The sequence below is a fragment of the Chionomys nivalis genome, chromosome 6 (assembly GCF_950005125.1).
Source record: "Chionomys nivalis chromosome 6, mChiNiv1.1, whole genome shotgun sequence".
Taxonomy (NCBI): domain Eukaryota; kingdom Metazoa; phylum Chordata; class Mammalia; order Rodentia; family Cricetidae; genus Chionomys; species Chionomys nivalis.
Genome location: NC_080091.1, coordinates 12,847,858 through 12,868,242, shown reverse-complemented (window position 1 = coordinate 12,868,242; position 20,385 = coordinate 12,847,858). Strand labels below are relative to the sequence as shown.

Here is a 20,385-nt window from a genome sequence, read left to right as displayed (position 1 = left end):
CCTACGGAAGCCCGCGCTTGGATCGCGCTGCCTTGAGTTGGGCCGTAGCATCCTAGCGGTTGGACGCAGATGCGAAGGTCCGAGAACTGACGCCGGTTGGGCCGCTCCGGGAGTCAGCCCTTGAGCGGAGCGGAACGGCGAGGTGAGTTCTGCCCTGCCGCGGAGTCCACCCTCGAGGGGTAGGGCTGGAGGTGTGGGTGGGGGGTGGGCGGCGGCGCCCATGGAGCAGTGTGGGGTGAAGTAGAAGTTACAGTTCCGACTCAGCTGTCAGCCCTCCACTCTTGCTATTTCCACACTTCATCTTTCCGTCGGGAGCTTCTCTTTTTCTTCTTTTTTCCTGCTGGTGACTGTTGTCACATCGGTTCTCAGCTCCTCACTAACGCTGCCCTGTGTTTGAGGACACCCAGGTGATATCTGCCATGCTACAGTATGGGGAAACTGTGGTGCTTCGACGTTTGGCTGAATGGGAACTTGTGAGGAGGCGGCTACGCTTGCATTTTCACCTCACAAGGGGCTCCTCCCTTCCTTGGTTCAAGTGTTGGGCTGTTGTTATTTTGCTTAGGAATCTGGTAAGTTTCTTTACATTAAGGCCAGAGCCAGGAATGTGAAGTCCTGTATTAAGTCGCAGCAGACTGCATATTGACAGAAAGTTTGGTTTCATCTCCCCTTTCTGAAAAAAAAAAAAAAAAGAATAATCCCCACATTTGTTTCATCTCCAGTATAAAAATTTATAGTGTTTGCCATAGAACACTTGCTAAAGATTCTCAAATTCGAACCAAATCAAAAAGCAGGGAAAGCAGTCAGTTTTTCATCTCTGCAAATTTTTGTTTTTTTTTTTTTGTTTTTTTTTTTTTTGGATTTTTCGAGACAGGGTTTCTCCGTAGATTTTGGTTCCCGTCCTGGAACTAGCTCTTGTAGACCAGGCTGGCCTCGAACTCACAGAGATTCACCTGCCTCTCCCGAGTGCTGGGATTAAAGGCGTGCACAAATTTTAAAGAAAACATTATTCTAGAACTGACATGTATTGTTCATTAAATTAGCACTTCTTAATATTTAATGTGTGTCAGGCATTGGAATTAGTAAGCTAGAGAATAAAGGGGTTTCTGTCTTTTGTTTCTCATTTTCTAGCTTGGCTAGTTTAGACTTTTAAATAAGACACATGTATCGTTATTAGCTTGCTGAGTGGGAAAATGTTCAGGAATGGATGGATAACCAGGGCTTCAGATCCCATTACAGATAGCTGGTTGTCGGCTACCATGTGGTTGGTGGAAGTTGAGCTCAGGAAGCTCTTCACCACTGAGCATCTCTCCAGCCCTCTAGCTGTAGTTATTCTTAAGGCTCATTTTCCCTTGCACTGGTGCCATAACATCATAGCAGACCTTTTCTGCCGTTTGCTTCCCTCATTGCTGTTACCTAATACCCAACAAAAGCAGCTCAAAGGAGGAAGAATTTATTTTGGTCCTAGCTCAGAGGGTATGGACCATCTTGGCAGAGAAGTGTTGGCAAGTAGGGTGGGTCCCTCCTGAGCTGCTTTTGTTTTATATGATTTTGTTGAATATATTTCCTATGCTTTTGAGCTGAAGTTCTATCCCTATTCTTGGGTTTGGTCTTTACATGATTTCCTGGATGTTTTGTGTTAAGAATTGATTGGATTTAACATTTTCTTTGACCGATGAATCTATTTCCTCTTTTGTATTTTCAATACCTGAGACTCTCTCTTCCATTTCTTGTATTCAGTTGGCTATTCTTGCATCTGTAGTTCCTGTTCATTTACCCAGCCTTTCCATTTCCAGAATTTCTTCGGTTTGTGTTTTCTTTATTGCCTCTATTTCAGTTTTCAAGTCTTGAATTGTTTGAACTGTGCTTCACCTGTTTGTTTTTTCTTGGGTTTCTTTAAGAGGTTTATTGATTTCTTCCAATTTTTTGTCTTTTTCTCCATTTCTTTAAGGGAATTTTCCATTTATTCCTCAAGGGTTTCTATCATCTTCATAAAGTTACATTTAAGGTTGTTTTCTTCTTCTTCTAGGCTAGGATGCTCAGGTCTTCCTTCCTGCTGTATGACTACAGGGTACTGGTGTTACCATGTTTCTTTTTAGGCTGCTGAACATACTCTTGCATGCGCCTACCCATCTCTTCCTCCAATTGGTGCTGACAGTGTCTTTGCCTCTTGGTTCAATTCTTGCAGTTGCTGTCTGTGTCTCAGGGATCCTCTCTTGGACTGATTGTTACAGTTGCTCTCTGTGTCTCAGGGAGGCGCTGAGGTCTCCAGGGACAGGTGGGTGTGGTGGTGGAGTGGGACTTGTAGATAAATTACAGGGTCTGATGGATGAGGAGAGTGTTGGAGCAGCCTGCCTGCAGGTGGCTTGCCTGATGGCTAGCTAGTGAAGCTGAGGCAGTTGGGGGAGCAGCCAGGGTTTTGCCCAGGGGCCTAGGGCCTAGAGATTGGGCTGTCTAATTCGGGAGCAGATCTCTCACCTCTTGGTCAGCTATGTGCAGTCACAGTCTACTTCAGAGATGCTCTGAAGTTGCAGAGGGATGGGTGGGTTTGGGACTTTTAGGTTATAGGGTCTCATCGATGGTGGGGTGGGGTTGGAGCAGCCTAACTGTAGGAGGCTTGCCTGCAGGCCAGCTACTGAAGCTGAGCAAAATGCTGAAATTTTAAGTTAGACAATTTTATTTGTAAATTTGATATACAAAAGAATAGTTTTAGTAGTTACTTTTAGAAGAGTTAAAGTATTTGACATATTAGCTAAGGATTAAAAAAGTCTTCAACATCTTATTGTGTGTACAGACTGGCCGTATTACTTACTTTTCTATTGCTGTGACAAAACCATGACAAAGACATGCTATAACATAAAGGGTTTAATTGGGCTTACAATTCCAGAAGGTTAGAGTATAAGATGGGGAAGCAAAGGCATGGAAGCAGGAACAGCTATGAGCTCACATCTTGATCCACAGGCAGGAGGCAAAGAAAGCTAACTCAAAATGGCATGAGTCTTTTGAATCCTTAAAGCCTGCCCCCGGTGACATACTTCCTCCAGGAAAGGCACAAATGCTAGTGCTTCCCAACAGCTACCAACATACGAATCTTTGGGGCCATTCTCATTCAAACCACAAGAGGGTTCAAGATTTTAGGACTTGAATTGCTGAAAGGTAGATCAGTAGAAAATGTAGTGAGTACTTTTGTGTGGAAACAGAGGTGAAATGTGAACATTTGATTGGCAGGTATATTTTATATCCCTTTCACCCTTGTGAGGGTTTCACTGTGTAGTTCAGGATGACCTTGAACTCATGATGTTCTTGCCTACGCCTTCCAAGAGCTGGGATTATAGGCATGCACCACCATTTCCATCTGTTGTGGTGAGACAGAATTTAAAAACATGTTCATCACAGCTGACTTGGAAGAATCAGTGGTACATTATAGTAATAGGATGCTTACATTGATACAGTTGCTGAGTGGGTATAGGGATGCTGTGCACTTGCCCACTGAGAGAGTATTCTCCTGAGATACAATTTTTAAAAGATATACTATGGAAAAGAGAAATTTAATGCCAATGGAAAGAAATATTAGCTGCAAAATGTTGAAAAAATATGTGACAGATAAAAAATAGTTCTCAAACTTTAAGTATATTTGTAATCATGAATCTTGTATATTGAACCTATGTTGCTTGGAATATGTGGTATAAAGTACATTTGTAATATTTGTTAAGAATAGACAATATTCATTAAGCATCCTATCACACACTGTAATAAACTTTAAAATTCAGTAGACACTATTAAGATATATAACATGCATGTCAGGTACTTTATTAAGAAATTACTTATTTTTCCTTATTCAAGATAAAAATGCATACTGACAGCTGTCAAACTTTTAAAGAAGTTTTAACAAAATAGATCAGTAGATGCTTTCAAATAGAGTTGAAAGTTATCACTGCCTGTTTCTCTAAATAACTTTTTCTATATGGGAGTCGGGTAGTCAGTTGACAAGTGAAAGTAGTGTTTGAGACCGAAAAATCCGACAGTATGAACTAGAATAAGAGAAAATCTATGCCAGGCCTGGTGGTGCACACCTTTAATCCCAGCACTTGGGAGTGAGATCCAGAATAATCACAGCTACATCGTAAGGCACTATCTCAAAAAAATAAAATAAGTAAAAAAATGAAAAACAAACAACCGAAACCAAAAGAGTAGAAAGATGAAATTTCTCACAGTTCACTCAGGGGCCACCTAGGTGACTAAATGAGTGCAAGTGCCTCCTGTGAAAGCCAGCAGCATGAGCTTCAGCTCCCATGTAAGCGAGACACAAACAACTTCATGGGGTTGTCCTCTGGTCAGTGAACGCCGTGGCAAGCACATTACCCCACATACATTGCTCACTCTCTTACACACACACTCACACACAGTCTTTAGGCAGACAAGTTGGCATATGCTTATAATCCCAACAGACCAAAAGCTGAGGCAGGACTGAATTTCAGGTCAGCCCCACTAAACATCAAGACCATGCCTCAAAAGCTAAACCAAGCTAAACCAAGCCCGACAGAATAGTTTCTTTTCTAAGTGCAGTGTTTATGCGCATACTTTTGTTAATGTCTAGCTATTATTTCTACCATGAGGCATAAGAGCCTGAGTCTGTGTATGCAATTAGGGCAGAATGAAGTAGAACATTTTTAAATTGGGTCTGAGAGCTGTAAAGAGAATTATTCTCAACACAGTATGTCAGAGTGATGGTTCCTATGTTGGAGACTTTAAATCCACCTTCTGCTTTTGGTGCTATTTACTTTTTTCATTTCATTTAGTTTTCTTCCCAGCTTGATGACAATGAATATTTCTTTCCTGGCCTTCCTGTAAATATTTACGATGCTGATGATATAGCACATGTGTTAATGTATTTTCTACCCTACTCCCCCCAACCCCCATCCCTCCACCCCCAACAGGGTTTCTCTGTGTAGCCCTTGCTGTCTTGGAACTCACGCTGTAGAATAGGCTGGCCTTCAACTCAGATCTGTGTCCCCCCCATGCTGGGATTAAACGTGTGTGTGTGTGTGTGCGCGCGTGCCACCACTGCTTAGCTTAGCTTCACTTATAACTGAAGGCCTAAAAAGGCACAAACAGAAATCAGAGTTAATTCCTTTTGATATTTTGTACCCTAATTGATTTGTTTGTATTTTTATTTTTATTTATTTATTTTGTTTTTTCCAGACAGGGTTTCTCTGTGGTTTTGGAGCCTGTCCTGGAACTAGCTCTTGTAGACCAGGCTGGTCTCGAACTCACAGAGATCCGCCTGCCTCTGACTCCCGAGTGCTGGGATTAAAGGCGTGCGCCACCACCGCCTGGCTTGATTTGTTTGTAAAATGGTAATCATGTCATTATATTTGTGGGAACAGACACAGAGCTGTCAAAATTAACTTGAACGTCTTTATATAAACATGCGAATCTCTATCTCTTGGAGAAAAGATGCTGGGTAGTGAGAAGGCTAGGTTCTGTACTTTTAGATACACTGTAGTATTGTGTGCTTTAGAGAGATTGAGATTTCTGTGTTTTTTTATGTTTGTAAATGGCTGCAAATGATAGAAACAAGCTTAGAGCAGTTCTTATAAACTGAGAATATGTCCCCTATGTAAACTGCATCATATCATGTTATTAGATATTACTAAATGCTAGTAACCTTCATAGTACCAGATATGCGAAATACTGCCTGGAAAACTAAAAATCTTAAATATTAGAAAATACTTAAAAATGTTATCTGAGTAAATCGCTAAGGGGCTAATTAATAAACATTAATAAGCATAAAAATTATTAATTAATAAAGGGCAACTTTATTTTTCATGTGAAATATTTCTGTATTAGTTGAGAAGCTTTGTTTGCTTTTTTTGAGACAAGGGCTCACTCTGTAGCTCAGGCTGGCCCTGAACTCTGGAGTCTCCTATTTAAGCTTCCAGAGTATTGGGTTATTGGGTTACAGGTGTGAGCCATTGTGCCTGGCTTACTCTTCTGAGACAGGGTCTGACTCTGAGGGCTAGGCTGGCCTTGAACTCAGGGCACTCTTCCTTTTTAACTTCCCAAGTTAAAAATAGGTGTGAGCCACCAAACTGGATACCTGATGAGTTCTTAGTAAGCCTCACAGGAGACTCACCCTGAAACTGAAAGTCTTTTAGTGTTGATTCTAGAGCCCTTATATTAAAGAAATAATCCAATTATCTTAAATCGAGGCTAATTTTATAAGTCAATAATTTAAAAATTAGCTTCCTTGTTAAGTAGCTACATAAATAGTTGATACTCTTAGGTGACAAAATGTACATAGTATAATCAGAAAATGACACTTCTTTGAGAAATGATAATTGTAAAACCTGTTTCAAACACCATTTTCATTATGTTTTTCCTAACTGGTAATTATCAGAAAACCTTTTTTTTTTCCAGTTTCATTATGAGATAAATACAAAATAAATGACATTATCATTAGTGGATGTGATTTACATAATTCGTGCTAGACTGTTTTCTTTCTAATAAAATGCCTTTCCCCCCCAAAGGAGAAGATAACACATTATAATTCTAAGGAAAGTTTTATGTTAACAAACCCAATTTCTTTTGGCCTAAATTTGACATTCATTTAATCTGAAATAACAAGGAAATTAACAATCAGTGCTGGAACCTTATCTATTACCATATATTTCTAATAATGTTATTTTAAGCATATAAACTATAAATCATGGTTACTCTGATAAAAGCAGGAAGTGACTTGAAACCTGTATGTCTAATGAACAAATGTCCATATCTAGTTAGAAAATCACTTGTATAACTTCAACTCCTTCTTCCTCTGTATGCAAATCTTCTGAACATGTTTTAGGACACTTGTAAATAAACAGTAAATTTAGATGATACTCTAATTATAACAGTGAATACTAAGGTCTTAAAGTAAAAATGTCCAAATCATACTGCTCTCTTGGACTGAAGTTATTTTCTGAGGGCTAACAGCCCTGCCTGTTGGAGGAGCTGGTGCTGTGCTATTGAGGTCTATTTGCCCTCTAGACGTTCCTTTACTAATCTCTCCAGGGAGAAGAGATGCTCGTCTGCGTCTTCTGGCACAAGTTTCCTAATGGAATTGGCAAGTTCAAAAAGATATTCTGTATTTCTTCCACTTGGACCAGCTGCATTAAAAATTTGTTCAGCTATGTCTTCCAGAGGCGCAGGACCAAGGTAGTTAGGATTGTCACACGTTCCAATGTAGAGCAAAACACTGAATGGTTTTCTTGTAGGATCTTTTGGATAAAAAATGACTGTTGTAGTTCTGTAGCCTCCTTTCTCTCTGAAGTCAAGGTATGTTTTTACTTCCTCTTCTTTTCCTACTGGTAGTTTGTAAGCAACACCCCATACACTGCCCTGTTGAAAAATGGAAAGAATCACGGTCTTGTATTTATAAGGCTATCAAAGTAGGGGAAGATACATTATGACCTAGGATATTTTGTAGTCTTAGAAGTCAATGGAATTTTGTTTCCAAGTACCTCAAAGGGGTAGATGGCAAACAGTTAAGGAAAACAGCATTTAAAACCTTTATTCTGAGTAAGTAATTGACTTGTATCAAGCACAGAATGATAGGTCTATTCCATCAAATTTGTACATAAGGTCTTATTTTAAGCTAAGACCAAGTGTTTGCTAGTCATTAAGAAATTATGTGGAAGCAAAGTGCCATTTGTTGTCTAGAAGTTACAGTTATTGGTTTGAGGATAAGGTACTTTTAGATGCCTCTCCCACTATAAATCTCTGGAAGGTTTTATAGTACAGATTATATGTAGAGATGGTTTTTATTATTATTTTAATTTTCAGATAAGGACTAGCTTTTTGAACAAGGCTGGCCTTGAGCTTTTGATCCTTCTGCCTCGCCTAGCAGGCGACACTCCTGACACTGCTTGAGTTTTGTTTTGTATAAATTTCTGCCCAAGTTTAAAGTGTAAGAAAGTGGGCACTGTCCATTAAAGTTTTGAGTACTTCAAATTCGTCTGATTATAACAAGTGCTGTTGATAAAATCAGTTAATAAATTTTTAGGGTTTTTTTTTTTGTTGTTGTTGTTGAAAAATAATACATTCCAGGCAAATTTCAACAGAACTATAAGAATTCTAATTAATTCTTAGTCATAATCTGGCTATGGGGAGCCTATTTCCTTTAATATGAAAGGATCACAAAATCCTCAGTCACCAGACTCACTTAGAAGAGTTAAAAAGGAGATTACATATCACTTGGCTGTATTTTGTTGTTACTGTATCTTCTGATTTTAACTTTCTCTCTAGACTCACTTTACATAAACACTGAAAATAGAAAAACCCTCTACAACAAATACAAGGGAGCAGCCAGTGGTGGTGCACGCCTTTAATCCCGGCAGGCCGGAGCTCTGAGTTCAATGCCAACCTGGACTACAAACTGAGTTCCAGGACAGAGAGAGCTACACAGATAAACCCTGTCTCTAAAAACCAAAACAACCAAATAAATCAATAAATAAACCAAAAAGATAGAAAAACAGAATAAAAAAACAAAACCCAACAAGCTAACAAACAACCCCCCAAGCCAAACAAACAAAAACCAAAAAGCAAATACAGAAAAGAATTCTAGACTTAGTTTAATTTAAATTTTCTGTGATGACCAATAAAATCTCACTGATTATTAAAATGCAGAAAGCTCATATTTTATTTAATACTATGTAAAAAAATAAGCATACCATACCCCAGGATCTTCAACAAGAGTCACAACTCTTCCAGGCTGTTTTGAAAAAGGTAGAAAATATTTTTTTTTCTGGATTAAAGGTCATTAAATTACTAAACATTAGCAACTAGTCATAGAATAAAGTTTTACTATACCTGTTGTAAGAAGGATTTTACTTAGGGAAAGAATTAAAGCATTGCTGGGCCACACCCCTATTAGATCTGATTCTGTAGGTCTGGAACCTGATAATAGGTGTTTGTAATAGCATGCTTAGTGAAACTATTGGTTCATGCTGAACTATTGGTTCAGAAACACTACTAGGCGATATTTGGGTCTCAGGTATGAGTGAATGAGTGATTTTCTCTCGTAGCTATGAGGTACCTTTACCTTTGTATTTATGCTAAAGGGTGCTTCAAGGTAGCTGTTTTTAGACCTTCATAAATGAATGTACACTGAGATATTGAGAGGCTAATACCAGAACTGACATTGTTTTTATCTATGTATTTATTTTTGAGACTAGGTCTCATATAGCCCAGAGTGGCTTCAAACTTGCTTTGTAGCTAAGGCTTGCTTTCAACTCCAGATTCTCCTGCTTCTTTCTGTGAAGTGCTAGGACTATAGATATGCACCATCATGCCTGGCTGAGAATTGGTCTATTTTCTTTTAAGCTGTTCTTACATGAGACAGCCTATCTGTCAGGACTAGACCATCCTAAGTGTATTTTAACTAATTAACTTTGATTAATCAATTATTCTTTTGAGATAGTTTTCAGTCTATAGCCTGGGCTGGTCTAGAACTCAGTGTGTACCCAGGCTTGCCTTGAATTCCTGGTGATCTTTCTGTCTCAGTGTTCCTAGACTGCTGCTTGTAGCATCCCATGTAAGAGAGATGATTCAAAAAGATGATTTGTAGAGCCAGAGAGCAGAGTTTGGGGAATGGAGAGCTCGTGGTGTTGGCAGCAGAAGTAGATACTTGCCTGTTTGGGGCCTTGGGCTGTTTTAAAAAAGGCAGAACTGAAGTTAGTGGAAGAGTGAAAACAAGAAGCCGCTGAGACGCGGGAGGAAGTAGAGACCGACACCTGTAGCTGTTGGGTAGCAGGTGACGGCATGGTAGGAGGAGTATTTGGGAATATTGGGCTGCCAAAACGTACGGGATGGAAGGAGGAAGAGATGGACTGCGGAATGAGACATGCCTGCAGAACTCCCCTACTGCCCAGCTCATCCAGTTCTTGATGGTTTTGTCTTTTAAGATTATGTGTGGTGGCTGGAGAGATGGCTCAGAGGAATAGAGCACTGGCTGCTCTTCCAGAGGTCCTGAGTTCAATTCTCACAACCATCTATAATGAGATCTGGTGTCCTCTTCTGTACTGCAGGATACATGAAGCAAGAAACCTATATACATAATAAATAAAGTCTTTTTTTTTTAAAAAAAAAAGATTATGTGTATGTCCACTACTCCCCACTCTAAATAAGTGAATATTTTAAAAACTGTATGTCTTTTTCTGTGTTTGGGGTGTGCCTGTGAGCTCAGAAGAAGATCCTCTGGGATCTGGAGTTACAACTGTATGCTCCTCACTGTGCGCACTGGGAACTGGACTTGGTTCTCTGCGATCTCTAACTTCAGAGTTAGTTCACCGCAGTTTGACTCTTTTCTGTCACTCAGTTGTCTATAAGAGATTTCTCTGCTTGCCTTTTGTTTTGCTTTCTCTTACTCCATTGAAAGCCTAGAATAGCTTTGCAGCTTTAAATCTTTCAAGATATTTTACAGAATAAAACAAAAAGAGCTTTGCTAAAGTACAAACCCTATTCCTTTCCACCTTCCACTCCAAGTTCCAGCATTTTTTGGCAAACAGTGTATGTTTGTAAATGCTTTCTTTGATAAGGGAGCAATGAAACTGAAGAAAGGGGTCTTTTTTTTATTTAAAAGTTTTTTAATTTTACATACCAATCATAGTCACCCCCTCCCCATTCACTCCTCAGAAGGGGTATGGCCTTCCATAGGGAGTCAACAAAGTCTGACATATCAGGTGAGGCAAGACCAAGCCACTCCTACATCTAGGTTGAGCAGGTATCCCTCCATAGGAAATGGGCCCCAAAAAGCCAGTTCATGCACTAGGGATAAATCCTGGTCCCACTGCTAGTGGCCCCAGGGACTGCCAAAGCCACAGAACTGTCCCCCACGTTGAGAGTGTCTCGATTGGTCCTATGCAGGTTCCCCAGCTGTCAGTCCAGAGTCAATGAGCTCCCATTAGCACAGGTAAGCTGTTTCTGTGGGTTTCCCGAAAGACGTCTTTATTTTTTTAAGACAGGGTCTTGTGTAGCCCAGCCTAGCCTGGTATTTATTACGTAGCTGAGGATGATCTAGAATTAACTTCTGATCTTCCTGCTTCTATCTCTTGAATATAGGAGTGAGGTTCTCCCATACCCCAGTTTATGTGGCAGTAGGGATTAGTATGAACTGAGCTACAAGGTGCGCCCCTCTTTTTCTGTCTTCATTTTTGAGACAAGCCAGGATCTTGCTGTGTCTCCCAGATTGGCCCCAAAGTGACAGTCCTCTTGTCTCAGCCTCCTCATTTTAGTGATTACAGCTGTGCATCACCATTAGCCAAGAAGGGGTCTTTCAAGCCGAATGTGATTTGAAGATGCTTTATTAATAAGTCATGATTGGTGTTTTTATCGGGTGATAAGGAATACTTTTAATCTAGAAAAGCTAAGGATCTAGTAGATGTTCGGTTTTCTCATTAAAATGATCCCTTTGCCAGTTGTGGTGGTTTACACTTGTACTCAGAGGATTTTGGAGATAGAGGCAGGAGTCTCAGGAATTCATGGTCATGTTTGCTATACAGCAAATTCAAAACCAGCCGGGGCTTTATAGGATCCTACCTATAACAAGCAAAACAAAAGCCGGGCGATGGTGGCGCACGCCTTTAATCCCAGCACTCGGGAGGCAGAGACAGGTGGATCTCTGTGAGTTCGAGACCAGCCTGGTCTACAGAGCTAGTTCCAGGACAGGCTCCAAAGCCACAGAGAAACCCTGTCTCAAAAAACCAAAAAAAAAAAAAAAAAACCAAAAACAAGCAAAACAAGATAAAACAAGCTTCCTGCTTTGCAGTTATGATATATTTTGGAGAAAATCTCTCTTTAAGTCAAATTTTTACTTTGTTGAGAAATGATCAGTTTCGTGATAAATATATGCTTAAGTAAATTAGGAACCAAGTATGGTGGCACAGGCCTTTAATCCCAGCTATCTAAGAAGCAGAGGAAGTTGAATCTCTTGAATTTGAAGTCAGCTTTAGTGACTTCCAGACCAACCAGGAATACATAGTTAGACTCTGTCTCTAAAAACAATCAAACAAACAAAAACTTAGAAAGAAATCCAACATACTATTTTCTCTGCTGCATTATGTGGAAGTAAACCTTACATCTGTGTATCTGCCTTCTTGTAAGTACCTGAGTAATACCTGAGCTGGTGTAAATTGCTGAATAGTTATGTCACTGATTGTATTCTTGTCCAGATGGTTAACATTTAGATAAATGTAAAAAAAAATGTGAAGTCAAGGTATGATATTTTTGTCTATTTCTTTAACATAATACTATACTTGGAACATATCTATACTAAATATTTCCTTTAATTTTCTAGGATGGTTTTATTCTTTTAATAAACGGTGTAAAACTCTTAGTCGATGCAGCTCCCTGCCCTAGGTTTCTTTTCCCAAGTCTCAGTAAGTTTAAGCACAAAGACACAGCGGATTTTATAGATCTCTTCTCCCCTTTCTATTTTTGTAGATTTATTTCATTTATGTATGTGCACTGTGCCACAGCTTGTATATGGAGGTCAGAGGACACCTTGTAGGAGGCAGTTTGGTCCTTCACTTGATGAGCCACATCACTGGTCTTATTTATTAAAATGTATCTTCTCCTTTTAAAGTTTGATAGACACCCCCCCTTCCCCAAGACAGGGTCTCACTATGTAGCTCTGGCTGTTCTAGAACTCACTATGTAGACCAGGCTGCCCTCAAACTCACAGAGAACCACTTCCTTCTTTCTCCCAAGTGCTGAGATTAATGGCATATCCCAGTCTCTACCTGATCTCTAGCCTTACTTTTTAAAGTGATACACAGAGCATAAAAACATGAACTTTTAAAGAACTAGTGTATTGATTAGACAATTTCTTACCAGCAGTCTGCCTGGCAATACACACACCTTGATGTGTTATGTAAGAAACATATTTTGGTTGATCTTAAGTAGTAAAATATTCAGTCATAACCACATACATGCCTGCTTAATGCTTGGCCATTATAATGAAAACCTACCTTAGGGTTTATATATATCAAAATTGATACCCAAAAGGCATTTTCTTTGGCTTAATTCTTTAATGCCTTCAACATTTTTATGATAGTCTTGGAAAGTCTTTGGTTATGATGTTTCTGTTGGCCTGTAAATAAACATTTGCTCTCTTTCTGGGTTCCAATAGGCCAGGAAAGTCTACCTTATTTCTTAATTGACAAACTCGAGTTAGGTGGCTCTAACTCAGATATTTTTCATGATTTCAAGTCTGTGTCTTTTTGGTAGGTACAAACTATTTCAGAACCCTGATCTTTCCCTTTTGCAAGAATCTCTTCTGATGACTGGCTTTTGGCATTTCAGAATATTGTACTTTAGATTATTTTTTAAAATGGTGCTGGGAATTGAACTCAGAGCCTCACAGGTGCTAGGCAAGGGCTCTTCTACTAAGCTATCACCCCAGTCACTTTATAATTTCTGAGTTTGAGGCCCAGGTCTTAAACTTGTGATCCTCTTTGGGATTACAGACTCATACCGGCAGAGTAAGTGAATTTTAAGAGTATTTTAGAGAACATAGAAGCATTCAAAATGTAGTCCTCCAAAGATGAGAAGTTAACCAAACAAGTTACTAGTTACTTCATACTTGTTTTCTTTTTTCTTTCACAGATTAGTTGTTTACAGCCAATGCAAAGCTGGTTTGATAAACAGTGAGCTGCTTCTAGTTCTCTGAACCCATATTGACAAACTGAAAAACAGATAAAACGATTTGTATTTCACATTAATAATCCAAGAAAACTATGGAGGAGGAACCATTAAAGTAATGTAGATTTTACATTGTATTACTCCTAACAAACTGCAAACCTCACATAACTTTGCTTATACCTCCCAGTCAAATTAATCACCGTGGGCATAAAAATTGGAAATAACCTTGGAAATTAGTTCTTTTATAATCTTAGTGTTTTTAAATTAAAACATTGGAAAGATAAACCCTAGACATTCACAGGCTCACATAAATTCAAACCAGTAAAAGCCTTGCATAATGCAGACATATCAACGAATTTACATGTTATGAGGTGACATGAAAATTAATCTTTATTAATTTTTGTGGTTAGACAGAGGTTGCCAAGACAAGGGCTACTGCAGCCTTGTGCGAGCTTGTGGGCCTATGCCTGTGCCTTCTGCCTAAGAAACTAACGGCCGGCTTCTGAAGCGAGTTCAGGGTATCCACGCTCTGGAGAGAGTCGTGGGCAGGTGGTCTAGGAGGTTGCTGAAATCATTATATCCCCTAACGCTCTGCCCAATAGGTGGGCAACTGGCGCTGGCTGCTTACCTTGCCGGGAACCCCGCGGTGGTCAGTGCTGCCTTGCCAGAAGCGCCGGCTGTAGTTTGTGATGTAACCAACCAGCTTGTCCTGGTAGGGGAAGTCCACCTTCCAGATGAGGGACCCGTAACCAAACACCCACATTTTTCTGAACCCTGGCTGCTACCACGGCTTGAGAGCAGGACTGCTGCTGACGCACGTAACCGGCTGCTCAAGGCAGCGCAGGCGCGCTGGCCAAGAGTGAGGCGCAAAGCACACTGGGGTTGCGGTCTCCCGGATCCTTTTCAGAGCTTCTATGAGCCCACAGATCTTTTCTAAAGCCTAGGAAAGTCAAGGGGCGGGGCGGGTTGGAAGAACTACATTACCCACAACTCCTCAGAGACTAGTGACACTAAGGTTGGCGCTCCCCCCCCCCTTCCCCCCTCTAAGAGAGTGGATAAAAGAGAAAAGGCGTGACTGGTGCTGTCTTATAGGACACGCATAGGGGCACCACACCTGGTACGTAGGCATTTTGTTGTGACTTGAAAATTGGCTAGCTGCCCACATATAACAGCTACCTGAGTAGCAGAACCCACAAGGGTAATTCGTATAAGAAGCAGAAATTTTATAGCAGTAGTTTTATGCCTGTGAAAGAGCAACTAGATCCTAGTGGAACCTGCTTACGTATCAAATTGCCAAGAACAGTCGTGTTCATATTTAACGTTCTCTGCATCTCCGAGAAGAGCAGTTGTGCTGTCCTGTTACTTAAACTCCACAATTGGTTTTTACAATGTGGTGTAAAGTCCCTTTCTCAGATGAATGGGTATTGTTTTGTTTGATGATGGGGAACTTGGAGGATGATGTATATTGTTACTGTACTTAACTTGGATTGTTGAGGAGGGTCCTTGTATCTAGATTCAATGCTTAAGGTTTTTTTTTTTTTTTTTTTTTTTTTTTTTTTTTTTTTTTTTTTGCCTCGTGTTTCGGGTAGCTTTATTCTTGCAGAGCTATAGCAGGGCATCTTAAAATTTATTTTAGAAGCTCTAGTAGGAAAATTTGTAGACTCTCAGGTGACTATTGGAAAACCTGTTCTCTTAGTTTTCCTTTGTTTTGTGTACTTTGTATTCTTTAGATTATAATGTGTCATGTATTTAAATTGCTCAGACACTGAAAATTAAGTGATGCATACATAAACACTCACTCTCCGCACCCCAAAGACCAGAATGAGTTTTGTTTTATGTCTTCCGTTGGCATCTCATTGAAAAACAAGCTAATGTTGCCATAACTGATGTTACAGTGACTTAAATAGTAAGCAACAAAACAATTCTCTTAAACTGTAGAGGTTTTTAAAGCATATATTCCAGGCAAAGGTTCTTAACATTGAACTCTTATACATGTCTTTAGAAGCTTAGAAAATTATTAAAAATTGCAACATCAAATATCCTATATCCAAATTTCCATAATTATCTTGAAAGTGTTCTGGAGCTGCTAGAGCATGGGCAGTTGTTGTGACAGGATCTGTCTTTTCGAAGAGTTCGTGTTAGAGTTGCCATTAGAGGTGGGGAGGCTGCTGCTCTTACAGCAGGTTTTTCCTAGACTACTTTTTTCCTTTGAGAAGCTCAGAGATATTACTAATTTCTGTTATTTTTTCAGGTTATTATAACACTGTAGCTAAGCGGGAAACCAGTAAATGTTGGACAGGGACTCATATCTACCTGTTTTTACTCAAATATTGTTCTTTATTTTTAAAGTTGAGTCCCTGTTTGTATGTTTTCAGGATAAAAATAAGTTTTCTTTTATCTAAATGAACACATGTATAAATCATTAGTGTGTTATTTGTTTTCTTTTACTTGTAATTATTTTGTCAAGAAGTTAGTATGTTTCCGAAAAGCATAGGTTAGCTCTCAGTATCCTACAGTTTGGCCCTGAAGCTATCTCTGTAATCTTATTTTTCTACTGTTTTTTGTTTCTTTAATCATTCTTCCAAAGTGACATGCTTATCTTCCTCATTGTCCCTTTCCTTTGGTTGTACTCCTTTTTTTTTTTGTTTCTGATTTTTCCATTTCTGACTAGTAATGCCCTTCTGCACATTGTCTCATTTAGAAATCTTCCCTGTTAAATACGGCACAGCTCACATCCCTCACCAAGTAGACACAGATTCTTCTCTATTTATATGACTTTCAGTGTGTTCTACTTTCATGACACTTTATATTTTTTGTGTTGGACCACATATAGCTGTCATTCCTATGAGGCTGTAAGCACTTTGAGATAGGATCTGTGAGTGTATAGTCCTCACTGCTGATCATTTAGCTTGTGCTTAAAAAAATTACTGCTAGCACAGACATTAAGGGCAACATTGAATAAATGGGACCTCCTGAAACTGAGTAGCTTCTGTAAAGCAAAGGACACTGTCACTAAGACAAAAAGGCAACCCACTGACTGGGAGAAGATCTTCACCAACCCTGCAACAGACAAAGGTCTGATCACCAAAATATATAAAGAACTCAAGAAACTAAACTTTAAAATGCTAATGAACCCAATAAAAAAATGGGGCACTGATCTGAACAGAGAATTCTCAACAGAAGAAATTCAAATGGCCAAAAGACACCTAAGGTCATGCTCAACCTCCTTAGTGATAAGGGAAATGCAAATTAAAACAACTTTGAGATACCATCTTACACCTGTCAGAATGGCTAAAATCAAGAACACCAATGATAGCCTTTGCTGGAGAGGTTGTGGAGAAAGAGGCACACTCATTCATTGCTGGTGGGAATGCAAACTTGTGCAACCACTTTGGAAATCAGTGTGGCGATTTCTCAGGAAATTTGGGATCAACCTACCCCAAGATCCAGTAATACCACTATTGGGAATATACCCAAGAGATGCCACATCAAATGACAAAAGTATCTGTTCAACTATGTTCATAGCAGCATTGTTTGTAATAGCCAAAACCTGGAAACAACCTAGATGCCCTTCAATGGAGGAATGGATGAAGAAAGTGTGGAATATATACATATTAGAGTACTACTCAGCAGTAAAAAACAATGACTTCTCGAATTTTGCGTGCAAATGGATGGAAATAGAAAACACTATCCTGAGTGAGGTATCCCAGACTCAAAAAGAGGAACATGGGATGTACTCACTCATAATCGGTTTCTAGCCATAAAATAAAAGACATTAAGCATATAATGTGTGATCCTATAGAAGCTAAATAAGAAAGTGAACCCAAAGAAAATCATATAGTCATCCGCATGGAGAGGGGGAAGTAGACAAGATTCCAGGGCAAAAACTGGGAACTTGCGGGTGAGGTGGCATGGGGCAAAGGGGAAATGGGATGAGAAATATGAGAAGGGGAGGATGGGAGGAGCTCGGAGGATTGGGATGGTTGGGATATAGGAAGGATGGATACGGGAGCAGCGAAGTATATATCCTATCTAAGGGAGCCATCTTAGGGTTGCAAGAGACTTGACTCTTGAGGGGTTCGCAGGTGTCCAGGAATATGTCCCCAGCTGGTACCTTGGGCAACTAAGGAGAGGGAACCTGAAATGACCCTATCCTATACTGATGAATATCTTGCATATCACCTTAGAACCTTCATCTGGCGATGGATCGAGGTAGAGACAGAGTCTCAATTTGGAGCAACGGTCTGAGCTCTTAAGGTCCAAATGAGGAGCAGAAGGAGGGAGAACATGAGCAAAAAATCAGGACCACGAGGGATGCACCCACCCACTGTGACAGTGGAACTGAGTTATTGGGAGCCCACCAAGGCCAGCTGGTCTGGGACTGAATAAGCATGGGTTGATTCCGGACTCTCTGAGCATGGCGGTCAATGAAGACTGATGAGAAGCCAAGGACAATGGCACTAGGTTTCGATCCTAATACATGAACTGGCTTTGTGGGAGCTTAGCCTGTTTGGACGCTCACCTTTCTGGATATAGATAGAAGGACCTTGGTCTTCCCGCAGGGCAGGGAATTTGGACTGCTCTTCAGTATCGAGAGGGAGGGGGAATGGAGTGGGGGGAGGAGAAGAGGAGTGGGGATAGGGGGAGGGAAGTGGGGGGAGGGCAATATTTGGGAGGAGGGGAGGGAAATGGGAAATGGGGAGCAGGTGGAAATTTTAATTAAAAAAGAATAAAAATAAATAAATAAGTAAAAAAAAAATAGCAAAAAAAAAGAAAAAAAAATTACTGCTAATTGAGCAATTGAATGTTAGTTTATAAATATCTTCGCTTACTGTAATGATTCTTTCTATCTAATTATATTAATTCATAGCTGTATTAGCTTTTTGGCATAATATAGAATCAACTTCGACTGTTACAGTTTTACTTTGAAGGTGACCATGTGTAAGTTTACTGGAATTATTTTATGCTTGTTTTTAACATCTTTCTTAAAACTTTTTTGGGGTAAATTACTTAGAATATGGTTCTTGAAAGTTTTAATTAGTATTGGACTAGATATATTGGCATTTTCGGACAAGCGTCCTTCCCCAACAGCCATTAGGAGAAATCAAATGTGGGATGGGGATAGTACTGAGAAGTTTACTTTGTAGGAGCTGTTTCCCTGAGAATCCTGACTCTCAGCCCAACATATGCTGATGGCTTGTGAGAGTCCTATGTGGAGATCTGTGTGGGACTTCGGTTGCCAGAGAACATGAAATGAGCTTTGAAGGGCGGAGACTATGATGAGGGAGGGATCTTGTGTATGAGGTTGGGCTGGCTGGCTCGCACTGTTTCTTGCCTTTGCTGTATTCTTTCAGTGAGACACTTTGAAGGATTGAGCTCCAAGTGTTTATCCCCTCTGGAAAGGACCAACAAGAGTAGGAAAACGAGGACCCCTACTTATCCTTGTTCTTCTCAGTAGACACTATTCATTTCTTTCTTTTTATCATAAAAGGCTTTTTGGGTTTAACTGTTTCATACAGAGGTAGTAAAGCGGGATTTACAAGTGGTGGTTAATAGTGGAGTCTCTGTGTTTTGGTGTGGTGTGAATAGGGAGCCCATAGGAAAGATCTGACATTTCTAGAGGGGGGAGATTGAACATTAAAAACTACCTTGATATTTTAAATAATATTGCTAGGAACTGACTTGCGAGACATCTGGGGTGGGCTCTAGCAGAGGCTGTGTGTGGCATGACAGATTCTCCTATTTTCCATGGGAGATACTAAGACAGGCCCACTGTGATGTGCTGATATCTAGTTCAGTGATGTTTTACTGACTAGTACTGTCTTCCTGCCTTGTTTTATAGACTAATCAAAAGGATGGATTTCACAGAGGCTTACTCAAGCACATGCTCTACAGTTGGACTTGCTGCCAGAGAAGGCAACGTTAAAATTTTAAGGAAACTCCTCAAAAAAGGTCGAAGTGTAGATGTTGCCGATAACAGGGGATGGATGCCAATTCACGAAGCAGCTTATCACAACTCTGTAGAATGTTTGCAGATGTTACTTCATACAGGTAAAGTTTACAAAGGCAAGGTATGTGGGACTGTGCATGTAAGCCAAAATAGTAAAATAAAAATATGGTAATAAATGATAGCATTTGTTTCCTTTTCTATAATTCTAAAATAAGTACTTCTCCTATTAAGGATGGTAAGATTTCTGCCTTGGATCATGTTCCGTATAGACATCTATGAATATTATCTTTTATATGGAAATGTTTGTACTTTATTTATTTTACATTTATTTATTGACATACTTATTTATGTAATTTGTATTTGTGGGGCATACATGTAGCATGTACCATGGTGTGCCTGTGGAGGTCAGAGGACAACTTGAGGAAACCAGTTCTCCTCTTCTCTCTTGTGGGGATTAAATTTAGGGCAGCAGACTTGGTAGCCAGCATCCTTGCCCAAGTCCATGTCACCAACCCTTTTGTTTAATTTTGACTTTTGTGTAGCTCTGGCTAGCCTGGTTCCCGTTATGTGGAGTAGGCTGGCCTGGAGCTCAGAGATTCCTCCTGAGTGCTGTGATTAAAGGCATATACTGCCATGTCAGCCCTTTATTTTAATTAATTGTGCTAGGTGATGCAGAGTAGATTGCTGTTTTAATGTCAGCATTTGAAATTTACTTAGAGTATGTACTCTTTTCTTTGGTCTGAAAAAGGAAATAAAAC

The 20,385-nt window shown here is 39.8% G+C and overlaps 2 protein-coding genes across 7 annotated transcripts in view; one reads left to right on the top strand and one right to left on the bottom strand.

Moving 5' to 3' along the window:
• Asb3 (ankyrin repeat and SOCS box containing 3) overlaps nucleotides 1–20,385 on the top strand; it is a 106,888-nt gene continuing 86,503 nt past the window's right edge. For 2 of the 3 annotated variants that reach the window (XM_057771541.1, XM_057771539.1), the window contains exons 1-2: nucleotides 1–142; nucleotides 19,520–19,728. In XM_057771541.1, the coding sequence (XP_057627524.1) occupies nucleotides 19,533–19,728 (196 nt within the window). In that variant the 5' untranslated portion in view covers nucleotides 1–142; nucleotides 19,520–19,532. Of the gene's footprint in view, nucleotides 143–14,736; nucleotides 14,795–19,519; nucleotides 19,729–20,385 lie in introns of those variants that run through there. The other variant, XM_057771540.1, reaches the window with a different exon arrangement.
• On the bottom strand, nucleotides 2,724–14,564 carry Chac2 (ChaC glutathione specific gamma-glutamylcyclotransferase 2). 4 transcript variants are annotated; one of them, XR_009057246.1, is made up of 4 exons: nucleotides 14,306–14,563; nucleotides 8,714–8,749; nucleotides 6,836–7,377; nucleotides 2,726–6,743 (listed from the first exon to the last, which is right to left on the bottom strand). XR_009057246.1 is itself a non-coding variant. In XM_057771547.1 (3 exons), the coding sequence occupies exons 2-3, from the start codon at nucleotides 8,709–8,711 to the stop codon at nucleotides 7,012–7,014; spliced, it is 369 nt and encodes a 122-aa protein (XP_057627530.1). In that variant the 5' UTR covers nucleotides 8,712–8,749; nucleotides 14,306–14,402; the 3' UTR covers nucleotides 2,724–7,011. The 4 variants fall into 4 exon arrangements, 3 of the variants coding, with proteins under 3 accessions (XP_057627530.1, XP_057627528.1, XP_057627527.1); XM_057771547.1 differs by having other exon boundaries at nucleotides 2,724–7,377; nucleotides 8,709–8,749; nucleotides 14,306–14,402; XM_057771544.1 differs by having other exon boundaries at nucleotides 2,726–7,377.

Excerpts from the sequence above, each read along its gene's own strand:
- Chac2 (XM_057771544.1), bottom strand. The coding sequence starts at position 14,440 with ATGTGGGTGTTTGGTTACGGGTCCCTCATCTGGAAGGTGGACTTCCCC. Across the intron at positions 8,750-14,305 it reads ACCGCGGGGTTCCCGGCAAG|CCTGGAAGAGTTGTGACTCT; the intron begins GTAAGCAGCCAG and ends TTTTCAAAACAG. Across the intron at positions 7,378-8,713 it reads CTCTTGTTGAAGATCCTGGG|GGCAGTGTATGGGGTGTTGC; the intron begins GTATGGTATGCT and ends ATTTTTCAACAG.